Source organism: Helianthus annuus, chromosome 4 (genome assembly GCF_002127325.2).
Source record: "Helianthus annuus cultivar XRQ/B chromosome 4, HanXRQr2.0-SUNRISE, whole genome shotgun sequence".
Lineage (NCBI taxonomy): Eukaryota > Viridiplantae > Streptophyta > Magnoliopsida > Asterales > Asteraceae > Helianthus > Helianthus annuus.
Genome location: NC_035436.2, coordinates 197,168,297 through 197,194,640, shown reverse-complemented (window position 1 = coordinate 197,194,640; position 26,344 = coordinate 197,168,297). Strand labels below are relative to the sequence as shown.

The 26,344-nt window shown below is 36.3% G+C and overlaps 2 protein-coding genes across 2 annotated transcripts; both read right to left on the bottom strand.

The window, feature by feature from the left end:
- Positions 1 to 12,023: 12,023 nt before the first annotated feature.
- LOC110937811 (elongation factor G-2, mitochondrial) lies at positions 12,024 to 19,944 on the bottom strand. The gene is made up of 19 exons (XM_022180270.2): positions 19,444 to 19,944; positions 16,777 to 16,998; positions 16,561 to 16,682; positions 16,324 to 16,474; positions 15,992 to 16,063; positions 15,780 to 15,875; positions 15,587 to 15,675; positions 15,433 to 15,499; positions 15,316 to 15,354; positions 15,055 to 15,225; positions 14,888 to 14,962; positions 14,748 to 14,816; positions 14,544 to 14,665; positions 13,858 to 13,983; positions 13,635 to 13,755; positions 12,815 to 12,915; positions 12,656 to 12,716; positions 12,511 to 12,564; positions 12,024 to 12,386 (listed from the first exon to the last, which is right to left on the bottom strand). The coding sequence occupies exons 1-19, from the start codon at positions 19,837 to 19,839 to the stop codon at positions 12,285 to 12,287; spliced, it is 2,256 nt and encodes a 751-aa protein (XP_022035962.1). The 5' UTR covers positions 19,840 to 19,944; the 3' UTR covers positions 12,024 to 12,284.
- Positions 19,945 to 21,054: 1,110 nt separating this feature from the next.
- LOC110937810 (nuclear pore complex protein NUP62) lies at positions 21,055 to 25,925 on the bottom strand. Its single transcript, XM_022180269.1, has 9 exons — positions 25,495 to 25,925; positions 24,004 to 24,091; positions 23,617 to 23,695; positions 22,923 to 23,045; positions 22,705 to 22,782; positions 22,520 to 22,623; positions 22,162 to 22,249; positions 21,731 to 21,829; positions 21,055 to 21,376 (listed from the first exon to the last, which is right to left on the bottom strand). Exons 1-9 carry the CDS (start codon positions 25,832 to 25,834, stop codon positions 21,284 to 21,286), a joined length of 1,092 nt encoding a protein of 363 aa, XP_022035961.1. The 5' UTR covers positions 25,835 to 25,925; the 3' UTR covers positions 21,055 to 21,283.
- Positions 25,926 to 26,344: the final 419 nt, after the last annotated feature.

The following is a 26,344-nucleotide window of genomic DNA, read 5'->3' as shown; positions in this document are numbered from 1 at the left end:
AGCTAAAGGGGTTAATTGTGTCAACATGTTTAATTCATACCTCTGAGTGACCCTTTGACGAACCCGAGGCTTTGTAACAGTAAAATACGCTCACTAGAATATACTACGTAAATCTCGCGAAGTTCCGTTTTAAAACGAGAAAGTTATGATCAAATTCGTATGAGAGGGGTTAAAAGCGTCAACAATAAAAGTTAAGGCTTTTCGGATAGTAATTAAACTAACCGGGGACTTAACAATGCGGGTAAAAGTCACGAGGCCCTTAATTGTAATTAACGGAGGGCCAAATCGCAAAGTTACCCCTTCGAACCTGAAAGGTCAGGTTAATGATTACGAAAGATTCGGTTAATCATTACAAAAGATTAGAAAATCTTTGAAAACAGACCTAATGCGGGCCGCGTTAAAGGTATGGGTAAGTTAACGCGGGCCGCGAGCCACCTGCAGATACGTTTCCTGACATGAAGATTCATGCGGCCCGCGTACAAGTTGCATGAATCTAATGCGGGCCGCGTACAAGTCCCAGATGCAGAATTCTTAGACAGACTTGCTGTTTGAAGTTGTGAACGATCATATGTGCAATAAATGAAGCATGGGCGCCCTCTACTTGCCTCCTAGCACCAAGGGCCACCTGCTGATCATCCATGACTCCATGTAGGGTGAGTTGTGATGATCCTAAGCCTCATTTTTCACTATAAAAGCCAATGCTTTGTGCACAATTGAATCACACCTCAAAACCTGCCTTCTGGTCATTCTTGGAGCTCTCAAGCATTCCTCTATCATTCTTAGTCGTGCACCAAGCTTCTGTAAGTTGCCTAACCCTTTGTGATTTCGTTTTTCCATAGTTTTAGCCTAAAAGTCAATCCGTCGTAACTAACGATTGACTTTGCCATAAATCACGAATGGTCCAGTGATTTGTCGAATCAAAGATAGTTATATGATGGTAATCATGTGGGCATTAAACCCCTAAAAGGGCACCCTCTGATTCCCACTTTAACTAGTCCGAATGTCGAGTCAAACGTGCTTAGAAAAAGTCAACAGAAATGTCATTTTGCAATTTCTTGCATAATCTGTAATGTAGATGATATGTAACCTGTTTGAACACTCATAAAACATGATAATAAGTATATAAACTAGTCTAAGCTTGTTTGATCCGACCATTTTCTGTTTAGACCCGGTTCGGAGCCGAAAGTCGCAAAAGTTTGACTTTTGCATTGACTTCAGTTCTGACCCGTTAAATTTTGATTTAGATATGCCTTAGGACTCTCTTAGGACCAGGTTACATGATGGTACAACCCTCTGTGACCGGTTCGTTGTTTGTCCGAGTCTTTTACACATTTCCGTTAAATGCTTAAAAGTTGACCGTAACGCCCTTTTTAAATTAAAACGAGAATTTTGGACACGTGAATGGATCATAACCTTGGTTACTGATTTCTAAGCATGTCCCTAAAATTTCACGTCAATCCGAGGTCCAGAATAGGAGTTATGCTAAATAGCGCAAATTGCGAAACTTTAGTAATTAAATAGCGCAATTAGCATAACGCCTATCTAAACCCGGATCTCGACACCAAACCTTTTACTCACTGATGTAAAATAATATTTTGGGATTTTTAAAGATTTTTAATTATTTTTAACCTGCTCATCACCTGCGGTTATGGCAACGGTTCGGTAAATACCGAATATACCCTTTTCGGCCATAACTTGAGTTCTATAAGGTCTTTTGACCCGATTCCAGTTGCTACTGATTTTAAATAATAAATAAAGTATTTTAGACTTTATAAACTGTTCGGGAAACTCAGATTTCCTGTAGAACTCTAAAACATCTTTTATAATCTTTAAAAAGACCGAAATACCCCTACGGGGCATATTATGAACTTAAACTCGTTACGGGCATTATGGAAGGTATCCTACTGATACCACAACCTATTTAAAGCATGTTGACTTAGGAAAACAGTGTAGGACTCTTGCGGATTACCCGTTACGCCTTTGCGCGCACGGTTCGGCTTATGTAACTAGTTTACATAAATTAGCCGAAACGGGTCAAACCATATTGTTTTGACCCCAAAATCCATAGTATGATTATTATACCCATAAAAAAAACAAGTCTTCAAACTTTTTGGGTCAAAATCACACTCCATTCATGGTTTTCGCCTTTCACGCGATTAAACCGTAACTATACTTTAAAACTGACCGGTCTAAGCTACGGCTAAATTAAAGACCCGTTAGGATTCTAATAGGTTAATTTAAACCTTCGTTCCAGAATAGGAGACCAGTAAAAGCTATCTGCAATTTATTTCAATTTAAGGAATTATACTTGCAAAGGTAAATACTTTTAACTTATTTTCCGTTATACGGGCTTGGGTTACGGTATTTAAAATACCGCTTGGTCGGGCAATTGACCCCAACTCATTAGTAGTTGGGTATTATCAATGTGACCCGTTTAAAAACCTGTCTTGTTGACTTTACGCCTTTAGGGGCTTAATGACCATGTCCCGGATATCCTTGGCAGCATTTATGAATGGCCACGACCTTGACATCCCGGTGTAGGCGTACACCTGGCATTATGTCCATAACTATAAAAGTGTAGCCGTTGGTTACCCGCCACGGTTTTACACTATGTGGTGTGTCTATTAAACTTTAACCCGACACGACTCGGGCGACCGAACGCATAGTATCATGTAATTCTTTACAAGATTTGATTATAAATTATCCCAAGTTATAAAGAGTTTGTGCCTTGAGCATTTAAACCAATTTTATTAAACATTTTACAAAAGTGTCAGTTGAATGTATTTACCAGTGTAAACTGACGTATTTTCCCCAAAAAGACTAAATGCAGGTACTATGCGTAATTGGCTGGGATTTCTCCTTAGCATCATAGAAGTCTCGCAAGCTTAAGATGCCTGAAGTCTGTTGAACAATACTTTTGCTATTATTATTGATCCCCTGTGGATTTTACTTTCAACAATGGTGATACCTTGATATACACTTAACGTTGAAATATATTTATCTTATTGCTTCCGCTGTGCATTCATATAATTGTGTGGTTTGACTATATTGTTGCCAACTACGTCACGGTAATCCCCCACCGGGCCCATCGGTGAGACACGTGGAAATCGGGGTGTGACAGTACACATGGGAGCTTGAATCAGAAATGCAAAAGAAATATCCGCACTTGTTCCAGTAGATCTCGAGGATGAGCTATAAAACAAGGTGGGGAGGATATAACAGCCCTAATGTAAACCGATACCTTTATAACTTTTCCGATGCCCTAATATATCTTAAAATGTCTCAATATGTTTTTATATGCACCCTTATGTGAAAACCAAGCCCGAAATGTGATATAGCATTATAAATAAAATTTAAAAAAGTTTATTTCAAGTTGAGGCGGGCCGCGTGGACCCACCCCAACCATTCACACGGGCTGTATGAAGGTGTAAACCGGATTCCTTTGATTTCTTTAGTTTAGGCGGGCCGCGTAAGAGTTCCCGTTAGTTGACGCGGGCCGCGAGTGTCCCAAATGGTGGCGCAGCCCGGTGATGACACGTGTCATCATCGTGGCAGGGCTACAAGCTGACCCAGGTAAGCTACTCAGTTGACCAAGGTTGACGCGGGCCGCGTAACCTTGGCCTGTTCTTTACGCGGGCCGCGTGGAGACCAGATTTCAGCACTATATAAGAAGGCAACGGGCCTTCAGTTCCGATCGTTCATTTCTTTCTTTCAATCTAAATTTCTGAAGTAGAGTTATTATACCCGGGTATTATACCCCTCTAAGTAACGAGGTTTTGCTACGATGTAAGTATTATAACCCCTAGAGACGTATTAGATACGCTGCCCGATTGATCTAGGGTTCCGTAACGGCTGTCGTGGTTCTGCCCGACGTAGTCGTTGAAATGTCGTCTCGGGGAGGGTATTACTAATGTTAAAATGGGTTATTATACTAACACACGTGCATTTGTGTAAATTATAGATATTCACCAGGAAACCCTAAAGGATAACCTAAAACAGCAATGTGAGTAATCCTTCTTTTTGTGTAAACCTTTTTGTGAGTTGATCCACTTTTGAAAACCTTACATTTATTGTTTTTACAAAACCTTATGTACCTTTCCATGCGAATAACAGTTATTGAGTATTTGTAAGAATACAATTATCGTGGGTATGTTGGGGTTTTGTATACAAAATTTGTTACCACCTGGTCAAGGAGTAACATTTCCACAAGTCAGGTCTGACAGTACTGACGGGTGATAATTGATATAACTTGGAAACAAATATAATTGCGGGATCGCCCTCAATACTGTTCACTGTGACTTTTTATTTAAACTTGATTAAACTGGGATTCACTCACCAGTATTTCCCACTGACAAAATGTTTTTAAAACGCGTTTCAGGTAACAAATGTGAAAGCCAAATAGAAGCCAGCTGGACAGCACTGAAGGCTTGGAAAAGTGGCAATAAAGTTACCTAAGAATAAAATAGATGTTTTTATTAAATAAATAGGATTTATTCCTATGAAATGTGTGTACTGAAAACTTGGGTTTTACCCATGTGTTTAATATTATAAAACGTGGTGGTTTACTCTGATTAAATATTTCCTAACTACGGTCCTGATGAAAATTTCCGCTGCCAAATTGGATAAATAAACGTGATACCACCAAAACTGGCTCACGACCGCCCGTTCCCGGGAACTAGGGATCGGGGGTTGTGACAGTTTTCCACAGTATTTTCCTCCACCCCAATACCATAGAGATTTGATTTTTGATGACTAAATTTTAAACCCGAAATGAGATAGAAACATCTCATTAACCTGATTATGTTTCGAATGTTATTTTCCCCCATTCACCCATAAAAACCACATCGTTTGCGTACATAAAGTGTGCGACTAGTGGACCACTATTAAGAAGTTGGATCCCTCTAATTAATCTCACTTCCGAGGCTCTTTTTACTAAACATGAAAGAGCTTCCATTGTGATTATAAAGAGAAAAGGAGACAACGGGTCACCTTGTCGTACCCCCTAAAGCATTGAAATCAAGTGAGGGTGACCCATTTATTAAAACTGATGCCCTTGATGATTTTAAAATCCCTCTTACCCACATTCGCCAAACCCTTGGGAAACCCATTTGGTGCAAAATCGTATCAATAAAATCCCAGTTTATTGTGTCGTGGGCTTTCTCGATATCAATTTTAAAATTAAAAAGCTTCTTTTTTTACATTCCTTAACCACGAAATTAATGGAAGCTCTTTCATGTTTTAAAGGTTATCAAAGCAATACATTACCAAGAAGACTCGCGGACCTTCCTACCAATCAAAGAAGGTATACAGGGGGCATGGAAGGGAATAAATAAAATGGGAAACGAATTATAGGAACAAAATGTGACTACTAACACACTGATCAAAGGGAAAGTTAGGGATGGTGAGGATGTAAGGTTTTGGATTGATTGGTGGATTGGAGATTGTCCACTCAAGGATAGTTTTCCAACTATATTCAATCTTGAAAACCAAAAAAGTGCTACGGTTCAGATGCGGGTAAGGGGATGGGACTGGAAAAGAGAAGTAAGCAGTGCGAGGGAACAAGAGGAATGGGCCAAGTTTCAACAAGTGAAGAATAGGCTTCCATCATTGAGCGGACGAGATAAATGGGAATGGACTTTGAATATAGGGAGAATTTCCCGATTGCTTCGTGTAGAGAGCTGCTTGGGAAACATGCAGTTCCTTGGAGAGCTGAACAAAATGGGTACCAAAAAAAAGTGAACGTGTTTGCTTGGAGAGCTGAACAAGACCGCTTGGCTACACTTAAAGGTTTGGAAAAAAGAAATATGCTACATGGACCGGCCAAATGTCGTTTATGTGGAGAGACCGATGAAGACGCAAATCATCTTTTTGCCTCGTGCTACACTACTGCGATTGTTTGGCAAAAGGTTAGAGCTTGGTGTAATATCCCTCCGATTTACGCCGATTTCAAAGACCTGCTTAAGATTCATAACAGTTCAAGTTTGTCGGAGCATAAGAAAAAGGTGGTGGAAACAATTGTATTGATAACATGTTGGGTGATTTGGAAAGCTCGGAATGACGCCATTTTTGCCGGGAAGAGAATAGCAGTTGACAAATTTTCGGGGAACTACAATCCTTGGCATTCACATGGATCAAACATAGATCAAATGATGCGATCATGGATTGGGAGAGTTGGGTAAATTTCAGTCTCTAATTTGTATTTTAAAATATTTGTGTTTTGTAGTTTCAAACTTGGGTGATTATCAAAGGGGATGGCTATATTGTTGCTAACACCACCTCACTGGTAACATCCGCCTGTAAAGTTTTTTGGTGATGAATAAAAGTAATTTGCCATTAAAAAAAATATTACCATGATAATTAAAAATTGTAATTCTATTCTCACTAAAAGGACTTAAATTCTATGCATTGATTGATTTATTGGAGAATCCTCAATCACTAAATAAATTCTATGCATTGATTGATTTATTGTAGAATCTCTTCAATAGGGAGTTTTAGATTATTTTCATGAGGGGTTTTTTTTTTTTTTTTTTTGCAGAAGGGTGGTATATGATTATTCATTTTGGAGAATGGTGTAGGTTTAAAATCATTTTGGAATCTGATTGTTACATTTGTACTACAAGCATATTGTCAGAAAAAGTGTTTATTGCACTTATAGTACAAGCGTGTTCCGTTGAAACCCCATCTACATGCCGAAGATTGTTATAGCTCGCCTAAGAAGATGAAATACAGTCGCCGAAGAATTTTCTTAATACCGGAATTGCAGGTTTGGCCGATGCTAGCCATAGAAGATGACCCGAATTTATGAATCCGTGATACGCTTGTTATGATGAACTCGCTTCTTGAACAAGCGTATCACAAATTCGTAACTTCCGGTCATCTTCTTCGGCTAGCACCGACCAACCCTGCAATTCCGGTATTAAGAAAATTATCCGGCGATTGTATTGCATCTACTCAGGCGACCTGTAACAATCTCCGGCATGGAGCTGGGGTTTAAATGTAACACGCTTGTACTACAAGCGCAATAGACATTTTTCTGATAATACACTTGTAGTGCAAACGTAACAACCAGATTCCAAATTTATTCCAATCCTACACCATTCTCCAAAACCAATAAACATAGAATAGTATAAGGGTCTGTTTGGTATGGGGAAATGGAATGGATGAAGGAATGGAATGGACGAGGTAATGGAATGAACGAGGGAATGCAATGGATCATTACCATTTCATGTCTTGTTTGGTTACCATGTGAATGGAATGAATTATTATTGTGTATTGTTCGGTAGGCAAGAAAAACGGAGTAATAAAATTAGCAGTGAGTGGTGGTGGTGGTGGCGGTCGGTGGTAGTGATTGTGGGTGGTTATAGGTGGGGGTGGTGGGTGTCGGCGGCGGCGATGGGTGGTGGTGGTGGCGGTGTGGCGGTAACGAGGAGTGGTGGTGACGACAAGGTGGCCGTTGGTGGTGGGTGGCAGCAAAGGTGGCGGTTGGTGGCGGCGGCGGCGGTTGGTGGCGGTGGTGGTGGCGTCGACGATGGTGGTGGGCGGCGGCGGCGAGTGGCGTTGGCGGTTGGTCGCAGCTGTGGGTGACAACGGTGGCGAGTGGGTGGCGGCGGCGACGGCGACGGTGGTTGTCGGGGTGAAGTGGTGGCGGGTGGCGGCGATGGCGTCGGTGGTGGGTGGTGGTGGTGGTGGGTTGTGGTGTTGTTGATGAATAGGTGCAAGAGGGGATGGAATGGAAAAAAACATGGGGGTGGAAGGAATGATTTTGAGGGAATGGAATGCCTTTTTGGAATGGATGATTCCATTTCATTGACCAATCAAACACTCTTTTCTTCATTCCCTCGTAATCACTCATTCTATTCCACCTCTCATTCCTACATACCAAACACTACCTAATACTATTCTGCCAAAAAAAACCTCTTATTTTCATGGTTTATGTGAAGTTTGAGGCTATTTTTAACTTTTCATTTTTTCTTTAATAGCAAACTAACTTATTCATAATTTACTTGCTTACAAAATTTGAATTCTCTATCTCTATGACAGTAGAAAAACATTTTATTACTATGCCATATCCCTAATCCCTTTAAGACAGTGTCAAGGATTTATTATTATTATTATTTTTAGAATGTAGTATTTTATTGAAGTTGATTTTCTTTTATATATGTATATGTGATAAATAATAATTTTACTTCTATAAGGGGTTTTCTCATATTTATTGAGTTTACTCTTGAATTAGTGTCTAAGCATATGCTTAGTGGAGATGGATATGATCGGGTGATTCCGCTGATGACACGATGATACTCCAGTGGTCCGTCAGTGATCCAAATTTACCGTTAAAAAAATAATTTTATTGATTTTAGAATGTAGTATTTATTGAAGTTAATTTTTCTTTTATATATGTATATCTGTATATATTATATCAATATGTGATAAATAATAATTTTATTAATAAATGTAGTTTTATTAATAAAACTAGTTGAATTTTCGCCCGCGCGTTGCGGCGGGGACCTAATGTCTGCAAAACGCGTGTCGGCAACGGCAAGCAGATACCGAAAATCAAAACATAAATAACAATGACGTGGTAACGATAGTCACTCTGTCCCCAAAAAAGCGATTTTAAATAAACTAATATATAATAATAGGACCCCACACGTCCTACATGTTGGAAATTCAGTTGTTTTCGATTTAGTTATTACGGTGCTAAGATGTTAAAATATGGATGAGCTCGTTACCGGTAACGACACCGAGAGTACCGATCCGGAAAATCATCGAAATTAGGTACCTGCACCGAAAATGTTCGGTACGATACGATATGGTATGGTATGGTATTTGAAGTTAAAAATCAGTAAATACAGATATGGTGCTAGACCGGTGTCGAACTGAAATTAATGATTCTGAAAACGCCAAAAGGTGGGTACCAAATTGGTACCGAAAATGATTGATATAGTAAATTTGGTACCGATACAATACCGGCTTGATTACAGGATTTGATACCGATTTGCTCATCAATAATCTAAATATCCAAATTAATTTTACATGCTACAATTCATTCATTATAGGAAAAGACAAAAAAGAAAACAAAATAAGTTGTGTATATAAAATCTCAATCAAAGAAAATACAGTTTACTTACAGTGTGTATGAAAAGTAATCTATACGATGCAATTACTTGCATTGCTACAGGATTTGATAAGCTCGGTACCAACCGTTACTGAAAATACCGTTACCGAAAATCCCTAAAAGTGGGTACCGGTACCGATTATACCTGGTACGGTACAGTTCAGTCCCGGTCAGTACTGTTACGGTACCGGTATTTGAGGGTAAAAACCGGTGAATACCGTCGCCGAACCGATACCGAAAATGACAAAGATTTTAATATTTTCTGTCAATTCCGTAATATTAAAATATAACTTTTTAATACTTTTATTATATAGTATAGATATGAGTTTTTTTAAAAAGGTATACTACAATAACCATGTCAATAGTTGATTAGAAAACCGTGTCAATAGCTGATTAAACATAATTTTAGATGTTTTATCTCTTTTTATCGTGAATGCTTTAAAAAGCGTATGCGTTGTGATGATGCGACTCTATTGTGTACGCTCTTAAATTATGTATGCTTTGCGGTGGTGTTTGCAATGCTTTACCCGGTGTTTAACATGCAATTTTTTTTATTTCCTAATTATTATTATTATTATTATTATTTTGCACATACAGGTGTGACAAGAAGTTCAGCCTTTAAATGTGCAAAAGTGTAAAATTTGTCCTTGCCTAAAAACACGTATTAGACTAATTGTGACACCCATATGACAAATTTATATTTATATACTATTAATTTGAAATTTTTTATGCATATTTGGTTGTAAATTTTGCTTAAGTAGTTGTACCTTAATCAAATATTGGTTGTAAGTTGTGTTTAAGTGGTTGTACCTTAATCAAATAATGGTTTTATTACCTTATCAAATTCAATCTATTTTATATGCATGTATGGTTGTAAATTGTGCTAAAGAGTTGTACCCTAATCAAATAATGGTTTCATTATCTTACCATATTCAATCGGTTTGATCCATTCAAAGTTGTGTTGTTTTATTTGTAAATTATTATTATTTATAATAATCTAATTAATTTAGCCAAAATCTTGTATAAATATAATTTGCATCATATTGATGCAATGGTTGTTATAATGTATGCATTATGGTTTGTATAGTGGTAATAATATATATTACATATAGATTACCATGAACCTGTCAAACGGGAAAAAATAGGCGCGAGTTCATCATAATGCGCGAGTCCTAGATCAACTTAGTTATGTTATTCTATGTTTTACGTTTCGGTTTAATTTCTTCGCATTAACACCGCAACTTCAGTGTCGGTGGTCGCTGACAGTACTGTGGCTTTAGTGCTCGCCCCGCTACAATGCGGGGGGTGCTTAATACTAATTCAATTAAAATTCCAAAATAATTAACAGCTTTAGAGAATGGGTGCGTATAAAAATAGAAAAAGAGGCAGCTAGTTACATATATACACCAACTAATAATAATTATCTAGTGCCCACAAAATCTAATTTGAGAAGCAATCGCTTTTGAGATGGATTTTGACAACAAATGGCCTGTAGTTTTAGACTTTGTAATAACACTCCAAATTTAATAATGCAAACCCATCATTTTTCTAGCATATACACATCTAATACCCAAAAGAAGGCAACTAGTACAACTATAAGCGAATTAACATAACCTCGTAATTAGGGGTGTTCAAATTCGGATTATCCGGTTTTCGGATATCCGAAAAATTCGGATATTGGATTTTAATATCCGTATCCGAAATTTCGAATACGGATCCGGATAATAAAACGGATATCCGAAATAAAAAATCCAAAAAAATAAACATGTTTCCTACATTTAAATACAAACAAAATTTATTGTTTTCTTTGATCTATTCATCTTCTGATTTTGCAAAATGCCAACGAAATCATATTAATTGAAAGTTCATTTTTCCTACAAAGTGTAGGAAATGTTCTAAGGGTGACATGTGGCATTTACAGATCTTATATTAAAGGGCATAAATGTAATTGAATAATTAAATTATTTATGGGAGATTTATTTCTTAAACAAAATAAGGAGATTTTTAAGAAAACAACATATTTTTTAAGAATTTTAGAAAAAACAAACTTTGTAGAGGAACCTCACCCTATATATATATATATATATATATATATAGAGTAAGGTTAACATACAAAAAGCCTTATCATACATCACGTAGGAGACAATGGTAACCGTTGGATCAGGGGTATAATCACCCATGGGACCACATAATCACGCGTGGGACCACATAATCACGCATGGGACCACATAATCACGCATGGGAATATAATCACGCACGTTCTATGATAATAACGCATGTTATATTTTTTGTCATGTATGTTAATGTAGGTTAAGCCTTGAAGTACATTATACTTTCTCTATATATATATATACAATTACGCTTTTAACTTATATATATTTTTTACAAATTTGGATTTAATTTAATCACTTGTGTTCATTAGCTTTATTAAAAAATGAATACGTGACTGTGTTTAATTTTTTTTACTCAACGTTTCGGGACAATTTTTAATTGAAAACAAGTTTTGTTCGAAATAGTGTGTTTCATCGCAAGCTATATCAAGTGTCGATGCCGTCTCACTTCTGTGACATACGAAACAGATACCGACCAAATGTCGGAACCAGTATCAATATTTGTTTCTATGATTTTCAATTAATGTAAAACACTTCTATTTTCTGGGTTACGTGACTTTACCTTTTGGTTTACATCCGATAACTTGTGTAATAAAATCGTTGTAAACAACTTTTTTATTTAGCATAAGAGTTGTGTTCAGAATAGTGTATTTATTTGTATCTTAATCTATATCAATTATCAGTACCGTACCGGTATCGAAACGAACCATCCGAGTCGGTGCCAGATAGTGTCTATATGTGTAGGTAACACAACTATTCATATAGTCATATTAAAACAGATTTTTCAAGATTCATCATCACGCAAGTAAATACAAGTAGTTATAAAGTACAACTAGAAGTATAAGTTGCTATTAGAAACAAGTCCTACACTATACTTTATGTAGATCCAAGATAAATACCCGTATGTGTAATCGCTTACTGAATCGAATGTGTTCTATGAGGATTTATTCGCTTATACAAAATCACTGACCACATTTCGGTCTCAACAAATAACAAGCATTTCTCATTCAACAGAAGTCTCCTAGGAAAAAAATGTAGCAAAACCATCATGCGATTTACTATTCGGCAGTCTTGGGTTTATGAGCGTTGATCAATTGCGTTTGCACATCAGAAGAAACAGGGGCGTGTTCTTTGTATTCCATGGTGAATTCACCCTTCCCCTGTTGAACAATATAAATATATATATCATTAATATGTTTCAGTAGATGAGCATTTATGTTAGGAGAAACATGGTACGATGTTTGGATCCCAATATTGTAAAGATACGACAAGTCGACAACTGACCTGTGTCATGGAACGAAGAGATGTCGAGTATCCAAACATATTGTTTAGTGGGACCTGAAAGTCGAAAATCAAAAAACCAAAATGTTATATTATGTTTAATATTTCTTACGAGGTTGCAAGTTATGGTGGGGCATGGTTTACTTACAAGGGCGTTAATTACAGAATCGTCTCCTTCCTGGTCGTTTCCAACGATTATGCCTTTTCTCCTATAGAATTATATATAAAATTTATATATTATATGGTTTAAGAAACTTATGCTCTAATGACAAAACTAGAAAAGGGATAGGTTGTTTTACGGTTTTACCTGTTTAAGTCCCCAGCAACAGTGCCCTGAAATTCTGTCGGTACTTTCAATTCTACCAACATCACCGGTTCCAATATTACGGGTTTGCATTTTGCGTAACACTGTTTCATCAACTCACACAATTAATCTTCCAACAATTACTAATTAACATTTGGAATGAATAAATAAACAGAACACTTTACAAAAATGGGCATTTTTGGGAAGGAAAAAAAAAAAAAAAACTACAATAATTGTTTATTTTAGAGTAAAATGTCATTTTCGTCCCATGAGGTTTGGCAAACTGAGGTTTGGCCAGTTTTGCGACTTTCATCCAAAGGTTTAGTTTTCTGCATCTGGATCCAAAAGGTTTGAAATATTGTCATTTTCATCCGGCTCGTTAACTTCATCCATTTTTTTTTTCATTTAGTCAGGGATATTTTCGTCTTTTTACCTAATTGTTTTTATTTAGTAAAGGTATTTTGAATACTTGTACATTATGCTAAATGCTTGTACATAAAGTGAAAAAAAAAACCGAATTGCCTTCAATTAGATAACAAAAAGACGAAAATACCCCGTGACGAAGAAACATGGATGGAGTTAACAAGCTGAATTAAAATGGAATGATTGCAAACCTTTTGGATCCAGATGCGGAAAAACAAACCTTTGTACGAAAGTCGTAAAATTGGCCAAACCTCAGGGACAAAAATGGCATTACTCTTTATTTTATTTTCACAGTAGCAAAAGTTCAGTTGCAGCAAAATAACAAGTTTAACGATTTTAAATTTTGCCTAGAAAACTATATTAACTAACATCAGAACATAAAATTGGAAAAAAGAAAAACCTGTCTAAAAGCATAGATTGAAGCTAATCTGAAAGCAAGTTCACTAGAATCTACCGCATGAGATGCACCGTCTGTCAGAACAACGCGAATGTTTTCAACCGGGAATCCAATCAAAGAGCCCCTGCACATGCAAACACGACCAGTCTTGAAATAACTTGAACGATAACAAATATAGTTAACAAAAAAGAATGATCAAGATCTTATACAAATGCTAGATACTTACGAATTAGCAGCTTCCCTGAAACCCTTCTCAATATGCGGGATAAAATTGGAGGGTATAGCTTGTCCTATCATCAAATTCTCAAATTCGAATTTGGTCTCCGATCCTTCTGGAAGTGGTTCCATATACCTGTTAAGTAATTGAACACCCGTCATTTAAAAAGAAAACCAACCAAATAAGCAATAGAGTAAAATGTCATTTTTCGTCCTTGAGGTTTGGCCAGTTTTGCGACTTTCGTCCAAAGGTTTGTTTTTCCGCATCTGGATCCAAAAGGTTTGAAAGTTTCCCATTTTCATTCAATGGCTCGTCAACTCCATCCATTTTTCTCCGCTAATTCAGGGGTATTTTCGTCTTTTGTTTAACTTAAAGTGCAATTTGGTTTTTTCTTTCAATTTACCCAGGTTGCATTTAGCAGTATGCTAAATGTTTGTACATAAAGTGAAAAGACCAAAATGCCCTTAAAGTTAACAAAAAAGACGGCAATACCCCTGACTTAACGAGAAAAATGGATGGAGTGAATGCGCCGTCGAACGGAAATGGGAAAATTTCAAACCTTTTGGATCCAGATGCGGAAAAACAAACCTTTGGGCGAAAGTCGCAAAACAGGCCAAACCTCAGGAACGAAAATGACATTTTACTCTAAAAAACAAAAAATATAAAATTGAAATATGAGTGCAGAAAATTGTTACCCGCACACCCTTCCGTATTGACCTTGACCTCCACTTTGTTTTTTGTGTAAATAATCAAATTCTGCACGTTGCGTTATTGTCTCTCTGAAGTTGACACGAGGTTTTCCAACGGTTGCATCAACCTTCCAATAAGTAAATAGATGAATAAAAAACAGCGCTACTTAATTAAATATATAATTTTTCATCTGAAATTCAAATCGGTACCTTATATTCCCTCTTAATGCGCTCCACATAAACTTCCAAATGTAACTCTCCCATTCCGGATATGATTGTCTGTGCAATAAAACATCTACATGACTAATGACACAACAAAAATTTTTAAAAATGTTATATATAAAAATTACCTGACCGCTCTCAGGGTCTAAGCCAACACGGAATGTAGGATCCTCTCGTTGAAACCGATTTAAAGCCTTTGAGAACTGTATACGAAAAATAGATAACATTAAAAACTTGAATAATAAAAAATTAAGCACCGTTGGTGTTAATGAGGTAGAAAACTAGAAATGCACACTTGTTTTCCAGAATCTTTTGAAACAGGTGAAACTGCTAATGAAACAACGGGTTCCGGGACATTCATAGAAGTCATGGTGTATTTAACAGATCCATCTGTAAATGTATCTCCCGATGCACAATCTAAACCGAATACTGCTACAATTTGGCCTGCGTGAGCTTCTTGAATGTCCTACGTATTACCATAAGAGACAAAACATGAATCAAAACGATAATCATAAGTATATGTTGAAAAAGATTCGACTTTAAATAATATATATACCTCCATAGAATCTGAATGCATCCGACCTAGTTTAGATACCTGTGACATATTTTATGTGAAATGATGAAGCAACCATTAAAAGTAAACGTATGCATTTTAAGAAGATCTAAAACTCACTTTAATTTTCTTCCCAGTGTTGATATTTGTTATAAAATCACCTTTCTTGAGTACACCTTCGTATATTCTTCATTAAAATGAAATGATATTAGTTGTTTTAGTAATAGACTAGCGTATAGCTTAAACAGATTTAATGATTTAAATGAGCGTATACCTTAAATAAGTCAACTGACCAAATTGGCGTTCTTCAAGTTTAAAGGCCAATGCAACCATATGTCCAGCTGGCGTTCCGGACAACTTAACCTGTCAATACTCCAATTGATGCATAAATTTAGTTGCGGATTAACGTTATTGAAACATATACAAGAAAGAATGTGAAGAAAAAATTGATTAATATTACTGGATACCTTCTCTTCCTTCTTTGACTGATCAAGGGCAAAATTGTCAACTTCGAGCGGACAAGGCAAATAAGAAAGAACACCGTCAAGAAGTGGTTGCACTCCCTACATAGGAAAAACAAAAAGAAAAAAAAAAGATGATATGTAACATGCTATTTAAATATATATATATATATACACACACACACACACTCAACAGGCAAAATACAAAGCATAGCTACCTTGTTCTTGAATGCGCTACCCATAAATACCGGTATAAATTTCCTTGCTATAGTTGCCCTACGAATAGCAGCCTGTCAACAAAAAACTATATAATTATGACAATAATATTTTTAATCAACGTCAGACCATTTTTGTCCAAGGAAATTAAACTTCCTAACTAGTGTGTATCATATGATTACAACAACTAGATTAATCAATGATAAACAAGATTTCAAGAAAGAATTTTTAAAAAGTTTTTAGGCATAAAAAATACATAATCAAACAACTTTTGACCCATTTCTTGTCGAGCTAAAACTTTATTAAACCACCTAATTGACCTGTGAAAAAATACCTCAAGATCAGCAGATGATATAGGTTCATCACTAAGGAATAATTCAGCAAGTTGATCATCAACATCAGAGACTGCCTCGATTAATTCTCGTCGCTTTTCTGAAACCATTGCTTGCATATCAGCCGGAATATCTTCAGTTACAACCTTTTCACTGCCAAAAGTAAAAAATAAATTAGCAAATTTCATCTTCCGTATAATATATAGTTTTGTCACCGGATTTAAGCTTAGAAAACAAACCCGCTGGAACCCTGAAAAGAATATGCCTTTAGTTGCACAAGGTCAACAAGACCCTGAAAATCCTCTTCCAAACCAATTGGAATTTGCACTGCGGCACTGTGATGTCGAAGCTTTTTCCTTGCCTTAAAGAATATTAAAGAACATTCAAATGGGTTAAATGATGATGTCATAATGATGATGTCATAATGATGATGTCATGATGATGAGAGGCTATACCTGATTAAGAACCCGCCATGGATCCGCCCCCATTCGATCAAGTTTGTTAATAAAAGCAATCCTAGGAACCTCGTATCTTCTCATTTGTCTATCAACAGTAATAGATTGACTTTGCACGCCACCAACACTACATAGAACAAGGATTGCACCATCAAGAACACGCAACGCTCTCTCAACTTCAATTGTGAAGTCCACGTGACCAGGAGTATCAATTATATTGACCTGCAACAAGATAAGTTTTATTTTAATTTAAACCAAAGTTAAGTTATCCTAACAAAATAATTGAAAAGTGATCGAAGTTACAATTCATAAAAACAAAATATTAACCGAGGATTATTCCAGTCTTTTTGGATTAATATATCAAAAAACTAGTAACTTTGAAACCTAACTGTATCTGTATCAACAGGATATATCATCAGACTCTTGGTTCTAAAAAGCATGAGACAAAAGCACTAGCCACAGGTACACAAGGCGTCTGATATTAATAAAATTCTTACAAATTAATTCAAACTAACATTTACTATCATGTTAATCTTTAAACACAAAAAAATAATATAATAAAATAAATGCATATGACTAAGGTCTAATACTACAAAGAAACCCAATGTACAACTAAAGTAGCTTAAGATTAAAAAAAAAAACTTATGTGTTACGTACAACAAAAATAATTATGTAAAAAAAACTTTACGTACAACCTATCACCTATAAAGCTTTATGTACAGCCTAGAAACCTTATATATATTTACAACCTAAAAAGCTATATGTACAACCAAAGAAGCTTCATACCCAGTACAACATCACCTCCCTCTCTATTCTCTTCAAAAGTGAAGTTGCTTATTGCCCTTGGAAACGGTCATAAGTAATATCTTAAACCAACATGTGCAAAAGGCGCCTGAACCTCAGAAAAAAGGCGCGCTTCTGTCTGATTTCTGAGATCATGCCACTACACACTAACTAAAGCGTTTTGATCCCCACCTCCATCACCTCACGCTGCGCTCTTTTTAAAACCAAGATCAAACTTTTACTTCTCATACGTTCACATCCCCTATTGAGGCTATAAAGTGTTAGAAAGCATCGCAACTACCTAGTCACTAGCCATGACATATTTCAGTCTTTTCAACTAAATTCATACACCATGAATCCTAAAAATGATCATTTCACCATTTAACTCCGCATGGTTTCTTTCTCAGAGGAGAAACACCAAAATTCAAGTAAGTATACTTCATCTAAAGCTTGAAGCACCAAGTAATACGCATCAGGAAAATGAATGCACTCAGTTGTTCCGGGTCAAGATAAGGGTCCGAAGGAAGTTTACATCTATAAACAACCTAAGAAATGCTAAAATTATAATAGGTTTACTTGATAAACAAGTTTATATGTACAACAGATGAGAGATATGCAGTTTTTTGTTGTAGATAAGCCTTATATAGTTGTACATAATACACGATGCGAGCACCTTGACCCCTGAGTTTTGGGACCTACTTTAAACCAAGATCTGAAGTAAATCACAATCACACTAAACAAACTTAATATAAGAAATCAGTTTAAATGTTCACATCATGAACACACATCCATTTTTGCTTCAAAACTCATTAACACTGGGCATGACACATTTCAGTCTTTTCAGCCAAATTCATACACCATAAATCCCATAAATGATCATTTCACCAGTTAACTCCACATGGCTTCTTTCTCAGGGGAGAAACACTTAAATTCAAGTAAGTATACTTCATCCAAAACTTTGTTTTATAATGTACACCTAATGCTTAAGGCACCGAGGCATAGTTGTCGATAGCGAATGGCGACAAATAGCGACAAATAGCGACAAGGCACCTATAGGCTACGTAGCGAATAGCGACAAATAGCGACGGCTATTTTATAAATAGCGATTACACTAGAAAAAGAATTTTGAAACTTTTTATATGTATATTACATCAAAATACCCTTGTATATATGCTATTTTACATGTAGACGAGTTTCTGAACTGGAATTTAATTGAACTCGTGCGTGCCCGCATCCTGCGGACACGAATGCAGCTCCCAAAACCCGGGCCCGCGCGGGGCACCATTTAAACCTTCGTTTTTTTTCGTTTTTTTAAATGGTCCAAAGTGTGAAAACCCAGCCTGTCGCTAACTTCGCTATACATCGCCAAGACCCATATAGCGACACTTGGTCGCATGGCTACATAGCGCGCTATAGCGGTCGCTATAGCCGCTATTAACAACTATGCACCGAGGAAAACACATGTCCGTATGAGGTTTATACGTAAAAAAACAACCTAAGAGATGCAGAAACTATATAAAGTTTACTTGATAAATAAATTTATATGTACTACAGATTAGAGATATGCAGTTTCTTGTTGTAAGATAAGCTTAACTACCTGTACACAGGCGCACGCAAGACGTACCTGATGCTAGTACAAGATCTAAAGTAAATATAAATCATACTTAAGCTGAACACTTTATACACAAGAAATCAATTCAATTACCGGTACAAGAACATAAGCAACCAATCACAAATCATAAAATATTGGTGCTACAGAGAGAATTTGAACTTCAACAATGATGATCTCCTTAACCTTAGAACTAACAGCACTGTTTTTGCAAATAAAACCAGTAAATTAATCTACAAAACCACTAACAATAAACAAAACATAAAGAAAACTACCTGATAATCTTTCCAAGTGCAATAAGTAGCAGCAGACTGAATAGTAATGCCTTTCTCCCGCTCCAACTCCATAGAATCCATTTTGGCGCCAACGCCATCTTTACCTCTAACTTCATGAATCTCATGGATCCTTCCGGTGTAATACAAAACCCTCTCTGTAAGCGTCGTTTTTCCTGAATCTATATGAGCCGATATCCCGATGTTTCGTACCTTCTCCATTGATTCCTTCCACCATGGATCCTTGTCGTCCTTTACTCTCAGAGATGGTGCGGCGGAGTAGTGGCGGTGGAGGTGGAGGAGTGCGGTGATTGGTGACGGCGGTGATTTCGGTGATGCAGAAATGGATGAATGGAGAGTGTAGAGTAGACGCGCCGTGGAGGATCGAGATCGGGCCATGGTGTTAGGGTTAGGGTTTAGATTGATAAACCCTAACTGGTTTTATTAGCGAAGAAGAAGATGGAAGATGAAGGCGGCTGGGCTGTTCTAAAAAAAACTTTATTAAGGGGAAATGAAATGAATTTTTTATATGTTAAATTTTTATTATTTTATTTGTGTTTAAATCATTTTGTCAAAAACCATTTAGGTCCTCTAGCCAATCATCTATCCCCGCACAAATTGCTCTATTGTGTAGTCCAAGCCCATCATTACATTACTAGTTTCGGGAAAAACTTGTCGCATGCTGCGATAAAGCTTTGTTGGGGCCGCGTTTGAAATTGAGGCCTCTAGCATCACTTCCCCTCTAATGTCAATTGAGCTATAGCTTATTGGCTATCTATCATATATGTGATTAAGCTTATACGCAACATTAAAGCTGAAGAGATTAGATTTGATCTAGCCAAGTAGACGATTCGGATCGAATAACACTTCAAAACTAGTTCATGTCAAAATTCAAATTCGATTTTGGGTGAAAACATGTTTAAAATTTATATTAATTTGGGTCGAGTTAAAACAGATTATCACCTTTAAATAGGTTGTTCTACAAAATAATAAATATCAAATTAGGTTCACTTGCCATATTTGCTTTTATAGTGGCAGCAACAGTGGTCACAGCTACAGCCGGTGGTAAACACACTAGGGGCTGTTGAGATGGTGGTTATGGTCGGGGCGGAGGTGGTGGTAGCGTTGGCAAATTGAAGCCCTTTTAAGATGATATGTTCTTTCACCATGACTAGACCAATTGATTGATGGATAATTTTAATAATAAACCTATGAACCTTTTTATCTAAATCATCCAGCTTATCATAAGGATGTCTCATACTTTTCATGTGTAATATAGTTGAGCTATATTTACATCCCCCATTTATTTTAGTACAATGCATATTATTTTAGTCATGTGTTATAAACCTCATTCACTATTATCCGACACCTTAACGCCAAATCACCACCATCATTCATCTTTCACCTTATTTTTAACTTAAATTATACTCATCGTCCTACTAGATGTGTAAGATGTATAACACATAATCTAATAAAGAACGTTGCCTTTTTAAGTGACTAAACTGACATCTTTTTCATCTAATGGAAACCGCTTTAATATCGATAGAAACATATTGAAAAAAGCTACTATCTCAAACTCTGTGTTTATATTTGAAAAAAAATGGCTCAAAATTATGCGTAAGTAAGACATGTATGATAATCAAGCTACATGTCATGCTATTACAAAATGTAAATGTATAAGCTAATTACATAAGCAGCAAGAATCAAACTGTACGGAGTTCGTAGCTAAATGCATACAAAAGAAACACAACCGTGATGCTTGATCTATCAAACCGGTTTGGTATCAAATTTATTTGACATTTAGTGACTAGAAAGTAACTCTAGATTTTTTATAGGACACTTATCAAGACAACCAAAACTTTAGGCCCATTAATGCTTGATCAGCAGTAGTACCTTTCTTAGCCAGATTCTGGATATGTGAAGAGAATTCTTCAGCCTGACCAAAATTGTCACAAGATTAGCGTATTATTTTTAAGTTGTGGAGTAAAATAATTGAAAAGATTACCCGTTTTGACCCATTACTCAACCCGTCCATTTAGCCACTTGTGTTCAAATTGACATAGATAATTGTTGGATAAATTTTGACTTTGATCAGTTTGACTTTCAACCATGTAAAACAATTTAAACCCGTTTGACCCATTACCCAACCCGTCCATTTTGCCTCTTGTGTTCATATTGAAACAAGTAATTGTTAGATAAACTTTGACCTGAGATTAATTTTGACTTTGACCTGTTTGATTTTCAACCAAGGTTAATTAAAGAAAGTGCATAGAACCAGGAGCACGCTAACCTTTTCATCGATCCATACTAATGAGCTTAGTTGATTGTTAAGGATCCGAACAACAACATCCACTGGGGACATACCATCAGTCGTTTCAAGCTCTCCACCCTAAATATGACACATATATATATACCAACATCAACCTACCGGTTTTATTGCTTAATTTTAACCAACTGGGGTAGCCCAGTTGGCCACCGACACCCACCTCTTCCCAGAGGTACCGGGTTCGAGTCTTGGGAGTGGCATATGTCGCCCAGGGTAAGAACTCGGCAAGGGGAAGTCACCGCGAAGCTAGCTTGGTCGGGTAGCGGCTCCCGGAGTGGGATCACTCCGGCGGTTGGGAGGACCGTGCACTATCCCCCCCCCCCCAACATCAACCCACACACATATTACAAAAAATATTATTTTTTGGCTAAATTGAAACCTCAATAAAAGATCACCTGATTGGCATTAAGTTTCTGAATTACAGATTTAATCTGTTCAGTCATCTGTTCCATTTCTCTCTCAATGAATTCAGCCTGCTCGTACCTGAAATTTAGAGGAAAAAAACAGGAAATTCAGTAGTGAGTTCATACAGTTTGGTTCTGTAAAACACGAACACACACACGTATTGAGATATGAGATTTCTAACAAAGATTAACTATTGTTCCCATATCATAAACTTAGAAAACCAAACAGTTCCAGTTCATGTTCAATAATAAGAATTCAATAGCTGAACTGTTGATTCCATTTTGTTTAACTGTTATAAATTTCTCGACGTTCATTTTAATGAAAGTTTTGTGTTTTTTAGCTAATTACATTGTATCTCTGGTTGAAGCTGCTTCATCATCAAGAAGCAGACCATGCTCGTCTTTGTATATTCGCTCAGCTTCTTCTTCCACACTTCGTAACGACTTATCAGCCTAAAAAAGTGTATGAAGTAACAACTATAATCAAAATGCTATTAAATATATGATAAGAACAATTAGAAGTTGTTAATACACCTCTTGTTGATGTGTCTCAATCAGCTCCAGCTGTCTCTCAAGGTTTGATTGGGTCTCAACAACTTTTGCAACTTCTGCCTGTATAATAAGCAGTTTAGGATTAATGTAACACAAGAACAAAAAACCAAAATCTGTCTTCAATATACATGTGAAAGAATGAGGTCTAATGACTGTTGGAAAAGTTTATCTAATCATACGAATTAAAGTGAGTGTGGCACCTCAAGTTTAAGAAGAACATCCCGGTTGTTCAAGATTCTTTTGTCCCATTCAGCTATTGCGTTAGCTAGCTTCCTGAACTTGCTAGTTTGCTCCTGGAGCTCAACATTCCACTCCTTAATGATCTTTAAAGAAACATCAAAAAGAAAAAAATAATCAGTTCGTGTCAAGTGTTGATAATTTTTTTCAAATGCTAAGTTAAGAGGAAAAAGTAAAATCCACCATGAATTTAACAATTATGCCCATGTTCTGTGATATATATATAGTCTTAGGTGTGTCTATATATATATATATGTATAGGATTAGGTTCTAGAGGAAGGTTAACATACAAAAAGCCTTATCATACTTCACGTACGCGACAAGCAGAACCATCAGATCAGGGCCATAATCACGCATGGATCAGTTAATCACGCATGGGAGCAGTTATTTGGTGATAATCACGCATGGGAGGTGATAATCACGCATGGAGGTGATAATCACGCACGTTATAATGTACAAAAAAATAATCACGCACGTTATAATGTACAAAAAAATAATCACGCACGTTATGTTTTTGGTCGCGTAGGTTAATGTAGGTTAAGCAGTTTTGTACATTATACTTTCTCTCTCTCTATATATATATATATATATATTCGAAAAAAACTTGAAACCAAATTGCAAGAGAATACAGAGATACTAAGAACTTTGTAAGGATACCTCCTCCACGGTCTTTCCAGTAATTTCCGATGGTATCTTTGGAGCAGAGACTGCAGTTGTGCTGACACTTGTAGTTGTCCTAACGGCATAATCACATAGAGGCTCATATAATAATTAAAATCAACCGATGGAACTTAGAAACAATAAAGTGTGATACTGAAAAAACTGATAATAATATTGCAATGCTGCCAACGTGGCTTGATGAAAAAACTCCTTACATATAGTAATTTTTTTGGCGTGTAAAAGATCAGAGTCTTTTATTCTTATATCTCTAGGATATGTATGAGGTTAAAGAGAAGTCCTGACCAATGTTTTTTTTTTCTAGATCATACTTGAATAACAATAACAAAAACAAATATATCTTATTAGACTATATTGATTACCGACCCACTACTGGAAGATACAACAAGAGGAGACGATGTTTGAGCAGTAGTGGCTGTAGCAGTTGAGGTTGTAGTTGTGGAAGCAGTGGTGCCTGCGGAGAGATTTCAGACACAAGACATAAGAGATGGAAATAAAGATGGTACAAAATGAAATAGAATTCTAGAGATTGTGAATTACAATGAACCAAATAAGTTGGGTCTCATCCATAGTTGTTAATAGCGAATAGCGCAAATAGCGACAAGGGACCTATATGCTACATAGCTAATAGCAACAAATAGCGACCGCTATTTTATAAATAGCGATACACTAGAAAAAGAATTATGAAAATTTTATATGTATATTACATCAAAATATCCTGGTATATATGCTATTTTACATGTATATTTAACAGAAACCTATAAATCCAGCTATTTTATAGCTATATCTAATTGCTATTTACATAAAAAAAAAAAAAAAAAAAAACTAATTGTCGCTATTCACGCTATTGGTCGCTATTGACCCAAATAGCGACACTTGGTCGCCTCGCTACATAGCGCGCTATAGCGGTCGCTATAGCCGCTATTGACAACTATGGTCTCATCAATAATAAGTGAACGGTATTTTGAATAAAGACAGCCAAATTTCCTCACGTAATTATATATTGACCAACAGGTTAATGATTCAATAGTTGTAAATTCATATGTACGGTTAAGTCATAAGTGAACTTAATGTGGTGAATATCAACTCTCCAAACAATGAAAACAAATAGCACATATACTGATGCTAAATAAGAAATGCATTTTGTCACAATGGTAGTTATTATAAAAAAAAAGCAGAGTATAAGTATGAGATCAATAAGAATTCTTTACAAAAAAAAAAGAGTAATATATATCAACATTTAAGAGAAAGAAGAACCATGGAGAGAAAACATACTAGCAGGTGTTAAGTAAAAGACAGCCATAGATTATACATAACGAATTGACAAAGATAAATGAACGACGAAATCTTAGTTTAGAATCATAGATCAGTAGCCCGTAAAAATAGAATCCGAGGCCCAAATATAGAGGCGTTATCTACTTATCCGCATCGGTTATTACTAATTAGTCGAATGGAATTCACACAAAAGTTCAAGACCATGTCATAGCAAAGCAGATCCGCCGGTTTCACTCAATGCAAGGCCAAAATACATCATATCAGGCATCATATTCAGCTTTTGATCTGATTTGGTAGATATTTAGGCTCTTATTATATCCCGTTTTATATCGCAAATCATGTCAAATCCACGACATCCTTCTATCAAAGCTATTAACTATACAGAATCATGAACAGTAATCGTATGAAATCAATCAACAAAGTAATAGCCCTAAAAATTACTTTCATATGAATTTACATGCCACAATTCACGAATAGATGTAAACTCCAGTATAAATAAAACTATTAACTATCATTAACTTCCAATCACAAACAACGGATGATTAATACATAAAAAAAATAAAAAATAAATAAAAACCTCACTTAACAAAGACGCTGAAGGTGTTGATAGCGGTTGTGACGATAGTGCAAGAGTAGCTAGAGTTGTAGAGGATGTTTGAAATGAAAAAGAAGTTGATGTTCCAGTAGAAGCAACGGCTGGTGAAGGTGTAGTAGTAGGTGAAGTTACAGAAGAGGAGGTTGTTACATTGCCAAACGAGAAGCTAGAAGATGAAAACCCTAGGGTGGAAGATGAAGTGTGTTGAGTTGTTGTTTTAGTAGATGATGATCCAAATGCAGTATTGGTTGAAGACGATGAAGATGAAGATGAAGACGAGACGAATGAAAAGGTTGAAGGATTTGTGTTAAAGGAGAAGTCCGCCATTGTTGATGCTTCTACGTAAAACTTTCGAATGAAGAAACGACGAGGGTTTATGGGCTCTTCGGGTCGGATATTATCTAACAGGCGGGCTGAAATGAGGCCCAATATCAATACTTCGTGTTTGTTTGGTATATGAAAAAAGTCGTTTACCGTTTATAACACGCGGTGTTCGATTTAAATGCTTACTTTTAGAGGTGCACAAAATAACCGTAATCGGTTAGGAATAACTGATTATTGGTTAATTTTAACCGTATGTTAGCAACCGGTTATTAATATTCAGTATAGGAACTGGTTGTTAACCGGGTTTTTTTTAACCGGCAGACTAGTTAACCGAAAAATTCAAAAGAAAATGCAAAAGTCTTTGAATTTAAGTAACTGCATCATGCTTATAATGTGGCTACCAAAATAAGATTATAACCAACAATAAAAAAGATAGAGCATTATATTATATTATATTATATTATACAAAAACTAACTTGGGTCACGACCGGCTTATATAACCGTCGTGACCAC

Bases quoted from the DNA above. Each gene is read 5' to 3' on its own strand.
- LOC110937810 (XM_022180269.1), bottom strand. From the start codon at position 25,834: ATGGCGGACTTCTCCTTTAACACAAATCCTTCAACCTTTTCATTCGTC. The intron at 22,624-22,704 runs GTGTATTAACAA...ACACTTTTTTAG, and splicing joins TTGAGACACATCAACAAGAG to GCTGATAAGTCGTTACGAAG. The intron at 21,377-21,730 runs GTTAGCGTGCTC...AATTTTGGTCAG, and splicing joins TAGTATGGATCGATGAAAAG to GCTGAAGAATTCTCTTCACA.
- LOC110937811 (XM_022180270.2), bottom strand. From the start codon at position 19,839: ATGGCCCGATCTCGATCCTCCACGGCGCGTCTACTCTACACTCTCCAT. The intron at 15,876-15,991 runs GTAGCTATGCTT...TTTCCTATGTAG, and splicing joins GTAGCGCATTCAAGAACAAG to GGAGTGCAACCACTTCTTGA. The intron at 15,676-15,779 runs GTATCCAGTAAT...GAGTATTGACAG, and splicing joins AGTCAAAGAAGGAAGAGAAG to GTTAAGTTGTCCGGAACGCC.